Source organism: Ranitomeya variabilis, chromosome 6 (genome assembly GCF_051348905.1).
Source record: "Ranitomeya variabilis isolate aRanVar5 chromosome 6, aRanVar5.hap1, whole genome shotgun sequence".
NCBI lineage: Eukaryota > Metazoa > Chordata > Amphibia > Anura > Dendrobatidae > Ranitomeya > Ranitomeya variabilis.
The window spans coordinates 42,031,378-42,049,798 of record NC_135237.1 but is presented as its reverse complement, the minus strand read 5'-3'; the positions used below and the strand labels follow the sequence as shown (position 1 = coordinate 42,049,798).

Sequence of the window (18,421 nt, the reverse complement as noted above, 5' to 3'; positions counted from 1 at the left end):
TTAAAAAGTTATTTTATCAACTAAAGGAAATTAATAAGTCTAAATTTCAATTTTATTTTTACCTTTAACATCCCAGACTGTGGAGGTCCGTACAAGTAATACCAAAATCGGACTCGGCACTTCTCATCGGTGGCTGGAAAAACTTTGCTGGTTAATATCCGAGCAGAATCTCCATCTTTGGGTTTGTCTGCATTGGCATAGAGAAAGAATCTCCCTTTACCTTTTAATGGAGAAATAAATATTCATTGAATGAAGCAATGCATCACACCATTATCCCACAGGCATCTTAAAGTGCTTCCAGTTATGGTATATAGTGACAATTACTGTACACTTCTTTATAACCTGTATTTGGGGTAATTTACTAAGACTGTGCCATTCTAACAGGAGAAGACAGGTATGTGCTCAGTGTTAGGCCGGGGTCAGACTAGCGATAAAACATCACATAGCACTCGGACCAGTATTCATCTATGGGGCTGCTCACTTCAGCATTTTTTTCTCGGCCACTTTCAACGTGCGAGTGAAATCGCAGCATGTGTGATTGTCACCGATACTTGACCGAGTCTCAGCTCACTCTCACCCATATAAGTATATGGAGCGAGTGAGACAGCGCACAGCACTCGGATATCATCTGAGTGATGTGCGATATACGCTGACCCCGGCAATGGAGGAGATGGAGAAATTCATCTCTCTGCCTCCTCTGCAGCTGTGCTCCTATTCTCTCTGTGCGGAGCCGAGGGTCATTAGCTCTCGCATCGGATGCCATATGCTAGTCTGACCCCGGCCATATAGGGAAAATTACGTGTTCGTTTAAAACAAGATTTTATGTTAAATGTATTTTTTCTATTTTTAATTTTTTTTTTCATATCAGTATCCACATAAAACAATCTGAAGTATGACAATTTTAACACTAACCACTAGGTCTGATTTCCTGTCCAATGACTATAACACTATAACTCTATATACTGTACAGTAGATAGCACAGGATCCACCATTCACAATAGGTGATGTCACAGCTCACCTCCTCCTCCTGTACAATGACTGATAACACCTCTATATACAGTAGATTACACAGGATCCTGTTGTGAATTCCGTTCTGGAGCTCCCTCCTGTGGTTGCTAATGGTATTTTTGTGAGTTCTGCCCTTGGGCTCCCTCTGGTGGTTTCGAGTGGTACTGCTGCTCCTTTAGGTAGCTGTAGCAGCTGCCTTCACTAATCACCTTGCCTGGGTTTGTTATTTAAACCTGCTCTGGGCTTTAGTTCATGCCAGCTGTCAATGTTTCAAGATTGGATTTAGTCTTCTCCTTGGATATTTCTCATGGCCTGTTCATTTCAGCAAAAGATAAGTTCTTGCTAGTTCTTGTTAGTCCTTTTGCTTGGACCTTATTTCTCAGTTTTTGTTAGGTCTTTTTGTCCAGCTCGTCATTCTGATATATTCAGGCTAGCTGGAAGCTCTGGGGAAGCAGATTTGCCCCTCCACACCGTGAGTCGGTGTGGAGATCATTTTTTGTGAACTCTGCGTGGATTTTTAGTTTTGTATTCTGACCGCACAGTATCCTTTCCTATTTCTGTCTATTTAGATTAGTATTTGGCCTCCTTTGCTAAAATCTGTTTTCATCTCTGTGTATGTTATTTCCCCCTCCACTCACAGTCAATATATGTGGGGGGCTATCTTTCCTTTTGGGAATTTCTCTGAGGCAAGATAGTTTTCTATTTCCATCTTTGGGGGTAGTTAGTTCTTAGGCCGTGACGAGGCGTCTAGGGAGAGACAGGAACGTCCCACGGCTATTTCTAGTGTTGGCGTTAGGAGTAGGGTTTGCGGTCAGAAAAGTTACCACCTCCTCAGAGCTTGTCCATGTGTCCTTTTAACCACCAGGTCATTTCAGTGTTGTTCCCTAACCACCAGGTCATAACAGGATCCACCATTCACATTAGGTGATGTCACAGCTCACCTCCTCCTCCTGTACAATGACTGATAATACCTCTATATACAGTAGAGAACACAGGATCCACCATAAACAATAGGTGATGTCACAGCTCACCTCCTCATCCTGTACAATAACTGATAACACCTCTATATACAGTACATAACACAGGATCCACCATTCACAATAGGTGATGTCACAGCTCACCTCCTTCTCCTCCTGTACAATGACTGATAACACCTCTACTTACAGTAGATAACACAGAATCCACCATTCACAATAGGTGATGTCACAGCTCACCTCCTCCTGTACAATGACTGATAACACCTCTATATACAGCAGATAACACAGGATCCCCCATTCACAATAGGTGATGTCACAGCTCACCTCCTCCTCCTGTACAATGACTGATAACACCTATATATAGTAGATAACGCAGGATCCACCATTCACAATAGGTGATGTCACAGCTCACCTCCTCCTCCTGTACAATGACTGATAACACCTCTATATGCAGTAGATAACACAGGATCCACCATTCACAATAGGTGATGTCACAGCTCACCTACTCCTCCTGTACAATGACTGATAACACCTCTATATACAGTAGATAACACAGGATCCACCATTCACAATAGGTGATGTCACAGCTCACCTCCTCCTGTACAGTGACTGATAACACCTCTATGTACAGTAGATTACACAGGATCCACCATTCATAATAGGTGATGTCACAGCTCACCTCCTCCTCCTGTACAATGACTGATAACACCTCTATAAACAGTAGATAACACAGGATCCACCATCCACAATAGGTGATGTCACAGCTCATCTCCTCCTCCTGTACAATGACTGATAACACCTCTATATACAGTAGATAACACAGGATCCACCATTCACAATAGGTGATGTCACAGCTCACCTTCTCCTCCTACTGTACAATGAATGATAACACCTCTATATACAGTAGATAGCACAGGATCCACCATCCACAATAGGTGATGTCACAGCTCACCTCCTCCTCCTGTACAATGAATGATAACACCTCTATATACAGTAGATAACACAAGATCCACCATTCACAATAGGTGATGTCACAGCTCACCTCCTCCTCCTGTACAATGACTGATAACACCTCTATATACAGTAGATAACACAGGATCCACCGTTCACAGTAGGTGATGTCACAGCTCACCTCCTCCTCCTGTACAATGACTGATAACACCTCTATATACAGTAGATAACACAGGATCCACCATTCACAATAGGTGATGTCACAGCTCACCTTCTCCTCCTAATGTACAATGAATGATAACACCTCTATATACAGTAGATAACACAGGATCCACCATCCACAACAGGTGATATCACAGCTCACCTCCTCCTCCTCCTCCTGTACAATGACTGATAACATGGAGCAGTGGAGAGGCAGCCCAGTGAGGGTGGGTAACTATACCTTGTATTACTGTAACCTAGTGCTGGCCGATAGGCTGATAATATCTATTCCCGGAAAGTGATAATCTGGATGTGTCTCCAATATAGTCATTGCAATGAAGCACTAATGTAATCATATACATCTCCAATTACAAGTCCGTTTATTGATTTGATCATCGCACTGTAGTTTAAGGTGATAGTTGCCATGTTGCATTTATAAACCCCATTCATCAAAACATCCAATACAGATTTTTTTTTCCATTCAAAATCAATTTTTCCTTTGTGTTGTTTTCTTCTTTATACTTCAAAGAGAAGTAATCCTTTGATGGATAATTTACAATTATCTTGATAATATGGTGACATTGACTCCGGTACATTGTGAAAGTAGACAATTATTTTCTTTTCATGTCTCTTCATTGCAAACTGGAAAACGAAATGGTTTTCCTACATTCCCTAATTTAGTCTAAACAACTGCCCTATATTTGTTTCTAGATAGATCGATTATAGATATGAGATAGATGATAGATAGATTAACTGTTTGTATTAGGCCGGCATCATACTAATGTAGAGTACAGGCAAGTGCTATGCAAGAAATCATCGCGTAGCACTTGGCCCAGTGTTAATATATGGGGCAGTTCATATCACCATTTATTTTCTCGGGCATATTCAGGGAGCATGTAAAATTGGAGCATGCTGCGATTGTCACCGAAACTCGCCGATGCAAGCCTATGGGTGCGAGAAAAAAAAATCGCACAGCACTCGGACCATGTGAGTGCTGTCTGATTTTTACGCACCGGTGTCCTTTGAAAAGCCGGCAGTCCATTTGCTGCATACAGTAAAATCACACTGACAGGTTAGAATAGAATAGATAGAATAGATATATACACATAGAATACATATATAGATGTCAGTGACACACACATATATATATATACATGTATTTATATTGCATAGATAGATAACTAGAATAAAAGCCTGCAATTCATGTGTTGTGTGCTGTAAAATCACTTCAGGAGCCGACAGGATTGAACAGATGGATTACATACAGTGTGTACAAATAGAGTAGGTAGATATATAGATGTCTGTGACAAATACAATTAGTACAGTGTGTATGCAGCTTACTGTACATGTATTTAATAAAAGATTATCTTTCTGAAAAAAATGGCGTGGGCTCCCGTACAATTTTCGTAACTAGCAGAGGGAAAGCCGACTGCTGGAGGTAGATATTTATACCCTGGGAAGGGGGTAATACCCATGGAGCTTCTCAGGCTATTAATATCAGCTCACAACTGTATACCCAGCCTTTACTGGCTACTAAAATGGGGGACTGTAAAAAAATGATGTAGGGTCCCCCTATAATTAATAGCCAGCAAAGGCTATGCAGATGGCTGTTGGCTGATATTAATAGCCTAGGAAGGGGCAAGGGATTCTGGGCCCCCCAGGCTAAAAACATCCAGAAAAGACGCATGTCTAAGATGCGCCAATTCTGGCACTTAGCCTCGCTCTTCCCACTTGCCTTGTAGTGGTGGCAAGTGGGGTGATATTTGGGGGGTTAATGTCACCTTTGTATTGTCAGGGGACATCAAGCCCCGAGGTTAGTAATGGAGAGACGTCAATAAGATGCCCCCATTACTAACTCCATAGTCACATTGTAAGAAAACACAGACTCCCAGAAAAAAAGTCCTTTAATTGAAAGACACACAGTCCTTTAATAATCTTAATTAAACCATACTTACGACCTCGCCCATTCCCTCGATGCCCTCATCATTATCTGGGTGGAGTTTTTGTAACTCCTGTTAGTGATGAGCGAGTGTACTCAGTACTTGAGTTGTCCGAGCATGCTCGAGTGTTCTCCGAGTATTTCGGCGTGCTCGGAGATTATGTTTGAGTCGACGCAGCTGCATGATTTGCGGCAGCTAGACAGCCTGAATACATGTGGGGATTCCCTAACAAACAGGCAACAGTACCGAGTACACTCGCTCATCACTAATGCCTACACATTACCTTTGATAGATTTTATGGATTCCCAGGGTGTGGTGGAGTCTTCAGAGAGGCGCCTGCGCTGTGAATTTTTTTGTGTTCTCTTCTCTTTATAAGACTAGACAGGGCCGCAGTTGCTGACCGTCTAGTTTCCAAAAGTGTTAATCTCAGTCACGAGTCTACGACACTGTTATATTGCTAAAATATTAGCCATTTTCCCCTAATGACACTAAGTAGAGGGGGAAATCGCCATCTTCTGCAGATGCACTCTCCTGCAACTCTTCCACCTCTTCTCATAGCATCACTGGCACCATGCAAGTGGAGAACTAGAAGATGGAGAAGGTCAGTTTTCTCATGACTCTTGAAATGACTGCGGGGTGTTGTCCTGTTCTGGATTCCTCTGTAAACCAAGCATTGGAATTCATGTATGTTGGGATATTGACATATTATCTCATATGGAGGTTTTGCATGTTTCTTACAATATTACAAAAGTTACATGACACTTTTGCATATTATATTCTATTGTAACATCACAAGTCTATATTGCGAGCAGCACTAATGGAATCAACTCAACACCTTCCATAAATGCTAATAATGATGTGGTGTTTTGAAGCAGAATACGTAGAGTTCTGAGCCCCTGGCTGACTTTTCGGAAAGGGAATAGATAGTCCCGGCTTCCTAAAGCTTACGTGGTTTACAATCGTCTCTACCTAATTAGTTCTCAAGGACGAACATGCTAAGCGCCAAAGGTCTGACACCAGTATGTGATCCAAATGCAGAAAATAAATAGAAGGACGCAATGTTCTCTTTTCTTCTGAATCTTCTGTTCTCCATTCATTAAGTGGTCAGAAAACTAATTATAAGCCAAGAATAGACAGCGATACAAGTCAATGTATAATGCTCTGATTCAGCCACAACTCTCAACTTAAGAATGTAGAAATCCTGAATAAATACCATGACAACCTTTTACTCACCCGAAATACTATAAAATGATGGTTGTCATAAGGGTTAGTCTGGGGCAAAAGCATTTTGCTTTCCTTTTTTAACACTTCTGCCCATTGGTTGCATCTTTTATTGCGGCTCCGTCCCATTCAATACCAGACACACGCAATGAATAAGTGCGGGGCAGTTTCAAGAAGAAAAGTTTTTAGTAAATCCTGGCCCTTTCCAAGTTGTGTCTTTCCAATAAAGTCATTTAAAGGGGATGGTTACTTTATCTTTACAAGGATGAAGGGGCTAATCAACACTGATGATTCCAAGAGCTGGAGGGAGATACTGAGGAACGGGAGTCAGGACACACCAGACCAAGAAAACAAACAAACACCAGTGTAGACCTGCGGTGGTGACGGAACAGATGAGGACCGAGTATTTTTTGGTTTTCATTTTTATCCCCTTCCTGGCACTATATTATTCCAGCAAAGTAGCAACCAGTTTGCCACTATTTTTCTAGAGAGAATAATAAAAAATTCAAGTTTGAAATTTTTCCATATTCAAGTTTTGTTTTTCTTAAGACGATTTTGATTTGCCTTATTTTCTTATCTCTACTCACTAATTTGCATGTATTACAGGTTATCCTTCCTCCTCAAGTCTCAAAAGCTTTTCTGGTCTAAAAATGGCTTCTGATAGACAGGTCTGATCGCCTGCTTCTCCATCTGCCTCCTCCAATTATTAAACAGATTTCCCATCTGCATTATTTTAGAGGACCCTGATGGACAGGTCTCGTCACGTGCTACTTTATCAGCAATCATTCTGACGACAGGAGACGTGCGGTCTGTGATGAAAGCAGCACTAACAAGTTCTGGAGGAGAACCTGTAACACTTACTTATAGTAAGTGCTACAAAAGCATGTCCCCAACATATTTGTAAAGATAAAGTGGACAGTCCCTTTATGGCTTCTCTAAAATATGCCATAACACGCCTTATGGATTGTGACTAGGATCTACATTCATGCTTTTCCTGGATGCAACCAGCTTGGTAGTTAAAACAACGGTCATTGGATATCTACTCTCGTTTAGATGGAAAAACCTCTTTAATTGCACGTAAAGTTTCTAATTAGCAAAATATACACTGCTCAAAAAAATAAACTTCTGTGAAATCAAACTGTCCACTTATGAAGCAACACTGGTTGACAATCAATTTCACATGCTGTTGTGCAAATGGAACAGACAACAGATGGAAATTATTGGCAATTATCAAGACACCCTTAATAAAGGAGTGGTTCTGCAGGTGGGGACCACAGACCACATCTCAGTACCAATGCTTTCTGGCTGATGTTTTGGTCACTTTTGAATGTTGGTTGTGGTTTCACACTTGTGGTAGCATAAGACGGACTACCCACACAAGTGGCTCAGGTAGTGCAGCTCATCCAGGTTGGCACATCAATGTGAGCTGTGGCAAGAAGGTTTGCTGTCTATCAGCATAGTGTCCAGAGGCTGGAGGCACTACCAGGAGACAGGCCAGTACACCAGGAGATGTGGAGGGGGCCGTAGGAGGGCAACAACCCAGCAGCAGAACCGCTACCTCTGCCTTTGTGCAAGGAGGAACAGGAGGAGCACTGCCAGAGCCCTGCAAAATGACCTCCAGCAGGCCACAAGTGTGCATGTGTCTGCACAAATGGTTAGAAACTGACTGCATGAGGATGGTCTGAGTGCCCGACATCCCCAGATGGGGGTTGTGCTCACAGCCCAACACCATGCAGGAAGCTTGGCATTTACAACAGAACACCAGGATTGGCAAATTTGCCACTGGTGCCCTGTGCTCTTCACAGATGAAAGCAGGTTCACACTGAGCACATGTGACAGATGTGACAGTCTGGAGACACCGTGGAGAGTGATCTGCTGCCTGCAACATCCTTTAGCATGACCGGTTTGGCAGTGGGTCAGTAATGGTGTGGTGTGGCATTTCTTTGGAGGGCCGCACAACCCTCCATGTGCTCGCCAGAGGTAGCCTGCCATTAGGTACCGAGATGAGATCCTCAGACCCCTTGTGACACCATATGCTGGTGCGGTTGGCCCTGGGTTCCTCCTAATGAAGGACAATGCCAGACCTCATGTGGCTGGAGTGTGTCAGCAGTTCCGGCAAGATGAAGGCATTGAAGCTATGGACTGGCCTGCCCGTTCCCCAGACCTGAATCCGATTGAACACATCTGAGGCATCATGTCTCGCTCCATCAACCAACGTCACGTTGCACCACAGACTGCCAGGGGTTAACTGATGCTTTAATCCAGGTCTGGGAGGAAATCCCTCAGGAGACCATCCGCCACCTCATCAGGAGCATGCCAAGGCATTGTAGGGAGGTCATACAGGCACGTGGAGGCCACACACACTACTGAGCATCATTTTCTTGTCATGAGGCATTTCCACTGACGTTGGATCAGCCTGTAATTTGATTTTCCACTTTGATTTTGAGTATCATTCCAAATCCAGACCTCCATGGGATAAATCATTTTGATTTACATTGATAATTGTTATGTTTTATTGTTCTGATCACATTCCACTATGCAATGCAATTCAGACATATCTAGGATGTGGTATTTTAGCGTTCCCTTTATTTTTTTGAGCAGTGTATATCGTAGAAGTGGTTGGCAAGTAGTCAGCCCACAGTGCTCAATCTGCAGCCTGACTTCCGTTTTATTACTCTACATGATCAGCATTCCTCCACTTTGCAATCATTCATTGACTTTTGTCATAACAAATGTGTCCTGTGTCCCCTAATCTTCAGAGGATATGTGGCCAAACATGCACAAACACCATTCAAAGTGGACCAGAGATATGCACCCAAGGGCATAGACATATGAGGGCTTGTTTATTTTGCAGGATGAGTTGTACTTTTGAATGACACCATTAATTTTATAGCATAACGAACTGGAAATGGTGAAAAAAAATTCCAAGAGGGGAGAAATTGTGAAAAAAAAACCACAATTCTGGCATTGTTTTCAGGGAATTGTTTTTACATTGGGTGGTAAAAATGAACTCGAAATATGATTATCCTCATCTGTACGATTATGGTGATAACCAATAAGTTCAGGTTTTTTTTATTATTTTAATGGTGAAAAAAAAATTTGAAGTTTGTCAAAAATAATGTGCTGGTTGTCTCTCCACTTTTCAGTCAATGGAGCTGTGTGATGATTTCCTTTTGAGGGGTAAGACATAGATGTGACATTTTGATCACTTGTTACAGCATTTTTTATGGCATCGCAGTGACAAAAAAACCACATAATTTTGTCATACTTGAATTCGTCTCAGTTTACGGTGTTTATTATTTGGGTTCATTATTTTTAGATTTTGATAGATCAGAGTTTTCATATTTTTTAAAACAATTTTTTTTAACTTTTCACAGTACTTGTTAGTCCCCTTAGGGGACTATAATCTGCAAACATCTGACAACTTTTGCCACATATGGAAATACTGCAGCATTGCTGCATATAGTTAAAATCACGGTCTCCTTTGAAGCCCGGTCACAGGAGGTCTTCAGGATATCCCCAGATGTCAAAGCAACCCATCGGAAACCAGCGATCACAGTCTGGGTGTGCAGATAGGTGTATGGATTGATGCACCCCATGTGGAGACACTAGGGTTAGTGGGAGCTCTCGTCCGCTGGCCTGGCTGTCTTTACAAAGACCACATGGGCCGGGACTCATCCCACTATATGCAAATTTGCGTGCAAATCCTATGAGCATTGAATCCCTATTCCCCTGTTATATGCAGTATACCATATGCAATCTGTCTGAAGAAGGTTCTTTCGACCGAAACGTCAATGTTTTTGGATTCCTTTTCTAATAAATCTGTTGTTATCTTCTGCACCTCGATGAGTGCTGGATTATTTCTTCACAGAGTATATGGAGTAGTTTCCTATCCTGACACCCCATTTTTATACATAGTGACATACATTCTATCTATACCAATGGGTTTTAGAGTCAGGTCATACACAGCCATAACCTGCCGATCACGGGAAAAGCTCTCCCTGTGAGCCTGCTCCATACATCCACTACCGCTATACATGTGCGGCAGATGTCGTGGATGGGTTAAGTTTGACAATGGGGGACCTAGGACCCTGTTATTGTGCTATTTTTTTTTTTTTTTTGCTATAGGGTTTATTTTACCAAAACTCTTTTTCTGTCGAGCACTAGAGGACATTCCAATATTTTAGAACCTCTTTTATAAATGTGCAACAAAAACATAGTTAAACTTGCCTCTTCCAACACTCAATGATGCCAACCTTTATTAGAAACAATGGAAGTCACTCTTTCGGATCGGGTTTCTACATAATTTTTAGGGAATTTTTTGTGACCTGAGGTTTGATAACGTAGATGGCTACTTACCTGGTGTGTGGTCTGTATGTAGGTGATCGGCGACTTTGTGTTCTACCGTCCAGATAAAATCATTTGTGTCGTCTTGAGAGAGATCACATCCAAAATGGGTCCCATCTGAATTCTCGAAATTACAGCTCCCAGGAACATTGGTGTACTCACCTATGTATTTTGGAAATAAAGTTGTTTTTTAATGGAAAAGCACATGGGAGAAGTTCGCTGAATATGTTCTCAGACATTCACGCAAAAAATCACTTTACTATGAAAGCAGAAAGATGAATGCTTAATTTACTTAAATCAACGCCTGCTTTGCCCTTCTCTCCAGCTTCTCCATCTTCTGCTGCTGGAACTATGGATGATTTCCTATAAGTCTATTAAGGGATTAGCTCATCCTGGCTTAACATATTTACTTAATTTCACAAAGGAATTCCTACTCTTCATATCAGTCCTTGCTTCAGCGCCATTTAACCGAGTGTGAAAATTGTAAATCAGATCATTTACATTTCCAATGAAATATATCCCTGACACTGAAACCAGTAAACTTGACACACAATATGGTTGTTATGATGAGGACTTTTTCTTTTTTTCTTATTTCATATATTCATATAACAATATGGCAGATTTAATGTCAAATAATAGCGGCAGACCACAAGGTCGCTATGGCCCAACACCCCATCTGCACCCGACATCATACATTCAACTGTATCTGCATCCTGGACCAACTATACTGTGGGGCTACGTTGGGACCATCATAGAGGGGCCATTATACGGTGGGCGAACCATTATACAGTGTGGAGGTTTGTGTGGGGTCCATGAGACTGTGTGGAGAGTTGTGTGGGGGCCATCATACTGTGTGTGGGGGGATTGTGGGGGCCATCATACTGTGTTGAGGTCACTATGGGGGCATGACATTGTGTTAGAACCACTGTGGGAGTTTCATACTTTGAGGAGGATACAGTGAGGTCATCATACTGTGCGTGTGGAGGGAACTCACTGTAGAGGCATCATACTTTATTTGGGGGGCACTTTTGTTGGTGTAGTACTTTATGGGGGCCATGAAAGAGGTGTCATAGTGAGTGGGAACACTAAGGGGCTTCAAAAGGAGCAAAATTACTTAGTAAAGCTTGCAGAGTTGTGAGATAAGCTCTTCTGCAACACCGCTGAATATATATTTTTTGTGTTGTGGCCCAATTAGGACTTGTACTAAGGGGCTCCATGTTTTTTATGTACGCCCCTGATGACAGTGCTGTGAGATGAGAGCTGTAGTGTGTGAGAAGCAGGTCACATACAGTAGTCGGCCTCTATCCCAAGTACCATGGCACCATCAGTGAGCTATAGTTTGCAAATGGCATGTGACAAACTTTTGTGTCTGGAATTGATGCAGAGCATTGTGTGTTACAAATGCTGCTCTCACACTACGCCTGTCATGTCACAGTCTGACAGTGCTGTGAGATGAGAGCTCCAGAATGTGAGCAGCACTTGTCACCTATCCCAGGTACAGGGGCATTATGATAAATGCAGAGCAGTGCTTCTAATGACACACAGTTCTGCTCTCCTTTTCCTGCACCGTAATCACCGGCAGTTAGATCTATGTGACCTACATAAAAATGAGTGTTACCCCTATGGCCGGGGTCAGATGAGCATGTGTTCTCTCCTGCAAGAAAATCGGCTCAATTATGTTAATGACACTCATTTCAAACTCTCCTCCGAGTTTGAACCGAGTATCATCTCAGTGTGATCTGATTCTCTCGCACACGTGTTGAGAAGATGGAGAACTTAATTTCTCCATTGTCTCAGTCTACGGGTGTCGGACTGCACCCATATGACATCTGTGTGCAGTCTGATGTTTCACATGCACCCATAGATTCCAGATTGCAAAGCCACTCGCAACATGCTGCAATTGTTTTCTCATTCCGAATCGACATGGGAAAAAAAACAGCAGATCCGCACTGCCTCATATAACATTGGGCCGAGTACTATGCGATAAAACAACAGAACAGAACTCATCCGATGAATAGAGCGAGCCCTTACACACAGAAAAGCTGCATCTTACATTCTCAAAAGGGCATTTACCTTTTTCTCTCCTTATGATTAGGCAACATCATGATGGACTGGTCATTGAAAAACAAGTGACCTGTCAATCAGAGACTGGGACAGGCAGCGAGAAAAGTGAGAGTGCAGGTAAACTGTAAGTGCAATGCCCCTCCCTGTTGCACTTGCATCTCATTAGTGTTAAATTTCATGTATAGACTTCTCTAACAGCTCATTCACATGTCAATTGTTCTCATTTTTCTCATGCGTGCTAGCTGTGTTTTTCATGGATGGGGTAGTTCACATGTCTGATTCTTTCCTCGGACAGAGTAGTCCGCACAAAAGCACAGAAACCGATTCGATGTTGATCCAAGTGTCGGATCAAACTCCCCAATGCAAGTCTATAGATCTGTACTACTCAAATGTCTTCTGTGTGCTGGATTGTTTGATAGGAGAAGCTCGAGAAAACTTCCATCATTTTTATTTTTCATCCTTGAAAAACTGATGAAATTCTGACCAAATTCCGATGTCGAAGCTGGAACTCAGACCAAACTCTGATGACACTGATCGAAGAAACTAATGAAACTCAGGTCGTTTTTCGCATACGAGAAAAATCACTGACATCTGAGTGGGCCCTAAGACAGTTAAAGGGATTTCTACAAGAAAAGTAACAATGTAATCAGCATTAAGGAATCTTTACATAAATGCCATTAGTTTGGGCAAAAAAAAAAACGAAACTGATGTATATACTGATGTTACAATATATTATGGAGATGCTGGAGATACAATAGCTACAGGACAAATATACTCAGGCAGTAAGCACCACAACAAATATCTCAGCACATAGGTAGAGTAAAATAGTAATAAAAAATAACACAGTAGTAATAGTTACTTTGATAAAGTTAGAAGACGAGATTTACTCACTGCAGTCAGCTTCATCTGACGAGTCCTCACAGTCAGGCTTGTAGTCACAGACAATTCTGGATTCAATACATTTTTGGTTTTTGCATATGAAATCTGTGTCTTCAGGGCATTTTCCAGGCTCCTCTCCAACTGCAACCAACAAGACATGAAAATCAATACTCAGCCGAATCGATGTATGCTCCATTTCATTTGTTGATTTAAGTTTAGTAACACGTTGTTTCCATTAACATCGTGTCATCTCTTTATCATTACTTGTACCCGTTTTAATACATGGCTTTTCTGGTTTTTATTTAAGAATTAAAGGAGAAATAAATGGAGACAGCGGCTTGTAAAGTGATAGACAATAGTCACAAGCCCATACTGTATACTGTACATCATTCATAATAGTATGTAAGAGGTGCATGTAGTAACATTGTAGGACATACCCTTGTGAAACATTCAGGAGGGGCCCAGATAGGAGATTCCCTTTCAGGGTGCTATGTAGAAACCCCCCAAACTGCATAAATTGGTTTGCAGATCTTTGAAATCTAAATCCATTGACACCATTATATCTTCTATCTGTTGCTGCACTCCTGAGAAATCAGCATTGTAAATCAAATGCAAATGAGATGTTAAGTGCTCTGGGTGTGATAAGTCTTCCTCTGCCTCCTGAACTTGTTTTTCCAGAAAGCATCAGACTTTTTTTTGCATGATCGATAGCTCACTGTCTATATGCCATCAGGAACCATGCAAGGAAATCAGACACTGAACTATCAATAAAGCTTAAGAGGCTGGTGCTAGGCGGGGAAACACTCTCAAGAGGCAGAGGCTCGGAAGGTGCTCTGTCACGCCCAAAGCACTTCACCTTATTTGAATATGCATTAAATCACTGTTTTTTCAGGAGTGCAGCAACAGATAAAAGATATAAAGTTGTCAATTGATACAGTTTTTAAAGACCAATATGCTATTATATGCTGATTGGGGTGGTTGATATTACTGACAATTTTTTTTTAAGAGACTTTTGATTCTTGATAAATGAAACATATTTTTCTCTAGCTAGTCTTAATAAATGTGTAAAATCAAGGAGGGAAACTTAACCTGGATTATACTCAAAGCCAGATTGCAGAAGTAAAGTATGGGTCAGAGGAGAAAGATGGTGAGTATATCTGCATATATTTGTGGGTTAAAAAATAAGATTGAATAATGAGGCAGTTGTGCAAGGATATAGCTATAGGAGATGCGGAGGCAGTATTTGGACCAAGGATCTGCTGCCTCAGGGGCTTGAAGGTCTCACAGCCACTATAGAGGTAGTTGGGGGCCCAAGAGCTTCAAGTTACAAATCTGTAAGGTTTGTTTTCTTTTCCATGTATATATAGAGGTAAAAGGTGCACACATCGCCCTCCTCAATGACATATGGTCTACATAAATGTTTTCGGCAGGTTATAACAGCCCAATATTTACTGCATCAGTCAGCGATATAAGTCTCATTGGTTTTCAGTTACGGAACAAGGTCAGGAGAAAATCAAGACACAAGGAAGCTACAAGGTGTCTTCTATCTGTTCATCAGATTCAGGACAAGTCAGTTTCATCTATTTACCCAGAAGTCAGAAACCTGAAGGTGAATTGAAATGAACATTGCGGGGTCATTTGCCCGATGATAGTCTCATTACTTTCGTGACCTCTTACGTGTGCTTCAAAGTCAAACTCTCCGCTCTCCTGCCGCTCTCTCCACCTTTCTTTAAAGTATTTCTGTAAATGGCATTAAAAGTTTTGTGCAACTCAAAGGAAAGGTGCAAAGTTTATGGGAAGGACAAGTGCGGCACGCAAGATTTAATTCTGTCTTCATACGTTACTTAAGGGATGATTTTATGGTTTTACCTTTTTTTATAACTAAAGGTTTAGGATTAGACTTATATTTAGGGTTAGAATTAGGGCTAGGAATTGGCTTAGAGTTAAGCTAAGGGCTATGGTTAGTCTCAGGTTTAGGTGTAGAGCTAGAATAAGAGATAGAGCTATATTAATAGAAATTGCTGCATAAAAAAAAATAATATATGACTTTTTATTTGTAAAATTTCAGTAAAAAAGGAGAAAAGAAAGTAGGACTACAAAGCGCTGACTATGATTACATCAGTATTTTCAAAAACTACATATGCTTGGGAGAAAAGGGGTTCAGTACTGGACCGGAGGAGGGAACACTGGGAGCGTTAATAGTATTCTTGTCCCAAGCTCTGGCAGCCCACGCTACGCCACTTGCAGGATGTCTCTGGCATTGCAACTCAGCTCCATTGAAGTGACTGGACTGAATTGTAGTACTACATAACCTGGGAACTAACACACCAAAGCAAAAAAAAAAAACACATTGTACAATGATGCGTTTTTGGAAAGGAATATATATACATACTGTATATATTGTGGGAATTTACTTTCTCAGGTAGGCATTAGGTAGTGTACACACAGGCCATACAGTTTGGTCCAAACAGGTGCAGTTTTAGTGCTTTCATAAAACTCCAAGGGATTCAAAACCAAAAACAGTATCTTCTCGGCACAAGGGTATAAGAGCAACAAAACAGTCCATTCAACAGGTCAGCTATGTCAGTATGGGCTCACCCTAACATGTTACAGTCCATTATCCCATAGTAAACTTCATACACAGAAGAGGCTTGATCCTACCATGTCTCGGTATCCCCTTCAGCCTCAGCTCCAGCACCCTCCAGCGCCAAACAGAAGCATTCAGCTCCATTCACAGCTTACATTGAACAGGCTGCAGCTTCCACATGTTATTCTGTAACTCCAACACACAGACTGCTAAGCTTTCCTAGCTGACCCATGCAGTCTCCATGTAGATCCTGGTATGTCTCTCTTTCAGCTATAGGTCACATTTTGACTGGACACTCACCAGCAGCACACTCGACTCTGCTCCATCCTACAGACTGATTCTAGGCCCTGGTTCTAGCAAAAAGCTAATTAAGACCTGCAGTCTTAACTAAATGATCCAAAGAACGAATATATGGGTTTCTATGTAAAAATTATTATTATTATTTATTTATATAGCACCATTAATTCCATGGTGCTGTACATGAGAAAGGGGTTACATATCAGGTTATAGATATCATTTACAGTACACAAATTTACGATGACAGACTGGTACAGAGGGGAGAGGACCCTGTCCTTGCAGACTTACATTGTACGTGATACTGGGGAAAGACAGAACGTCGGTGATGGTGGTGAGGCGGCAGCTCGGGTGGTTGGTGAGGCGGCAGCTCGGGCGGTTGGTGAGGCGGCAGCTCGGGCGGTTGGTGAGGCGGCAGCTCGGGCGGTTGGTGAGGCGGCAGCTCAGGAGGTTGGTGAGGCGGCAGAATGGTTATTGCAGGCTGTAGGCTTTCCTGAAGAGATGGATTTTCAGGTTCTGTCTGAACGATCCGAGGGTGGTGGATAAACGGATGTGTTGAGGCATGGAATTCCGGAGGATGGGGGATATTCGGGAGAAATCTTGGAGGCGGTTGTGTGAGGAACGAATAAGTGCGGAGGAGAGTAGGAGGTCTTGGGAGGATCGAAGATTGCGTGAGAGAAGATAGTGGGAGATTAGTTCAGAGATATAGGGAGGGGACAGGTTGTGGATGGCTTTGCAGATCAGTGTTAGTAGTTTGAACTGGATTCGTTGGGGAATTGGGAGCCAGTGGAGGGATTTGCAGAGGGGAGAAGCAGGGGAGTAGCAAGGAGAGAGGTGGATTAGCCGGACAGCAGAGTTGAGGACAGACTGGAGTGGTGCAAGGGAGTTAGCGAGGAGGCCACAGAGGAGGGTGTTGCAGTAGTCGAGGCGGGAGATGCTGAGGGCATGCACAAGAGTTTTAGTAGATTGTGGGGTTAGGAAGGGACGGATTCTGGCAATATTTTTGAGTTGGAGGCGACAGGAGGTGGCAAGACTTTGGACGTGCGGTTTGAAGGACAGGGCAGAGTCGAGAGTTACACCGAGGCAGCGGATTTCAGGTGCGGGAGAGAGCGTGGTGCTGTTTACCATAATAGATAAATCAGATAGGGGGGATACGCGAGATGGGGGAAAGATGATGAGTTCGGTTTTGTTTACATTGAGTTTTAGGAAGCGAGAGTTGAAGAAGGAGGATATGGCTGATAGACACACAGGATTCTGGACAGCCACAGGTACGTTTGAACATTCGCCTAACCTGGAATACCCACTGCACCCCTGAATCCATGCACCTCTCCCCCTCTTTTTCTACCTGGTACGTTTGAACAGTCTCCTAACCTGGAATACCCACTGCACCCATGAATCCATGCACTCCCCCCCGTCTGTTTCTACCCGGTACGTTTGAACGATCTCCTAACCTGGAATACCCACTGCACCCCTGAATCCATGCACCTCTCCCCTCTGTTTCTACCTGGTAAGTTGTAAAAATGACTTGCTGTGCATATTCTCAGTCTTTTGAGCTTCTTTTAACCATTTCAGGTTTAACAAGATACCAAACGGCTAAAGAAAAGTGAGATATCCATTCTTTTGGTGTTTTCCCCTCTGAAGATGCTCTATATTATACAATTCATGTCAATAGGAAGGCTCAAAAATGCCCAGAAGACTCATGACTGCCTTTTTGAGCATTTTTTCATAGTTTTTGCTTTCGAAATAAAAAAAATGTTTCTGCATTGTTGAATGGAGATGAGGAAACCACCCAGAAAATACCAGTACAAAAGATGACCCAAAAATAATGGAAAAATGCTAAAAAAAACCCCTTCAAAGTGGTAAAAAATGATAAGCAAGAACTAAGAAAATGACCAAATAGAAGCAAAAAAAGATTCTTCAAGACAAAAAGAAAACACTGATGTGTCCTGAAG

General features: G+C 42.2%; 1 protein-coding gene across 1 annotated transcript in view; it reads right to left on the bottom strand.

Annotated features, from left to right (window-relative positions):
• The window catches only part of MALRD1 (MAM and LDL receptor class A domain containing 1), a 491,201-nt gene that overhangs the window by 144,870 nt on the left and 327,910 nt on the right, over nt 1-18,421 (bottom strand). The window contains exons 30-32 of the mRNA XM_077268326.1: nt 13,601-13,729; nt 10,658-10,807; nt 63-220 (exon numbers count right to left, since the gene is read on the bottom strand). Coding sequence (XP_077124441.1) covers nt 63-220; nt 10,658-10,807; nt 13,601-13,729 — 437 coding nt within the window. The remainder of the gene's footprint in view (nt 1-62; nt 221-10,657; nt 10,808-13,600; nt 13,730-18,421) is intronic.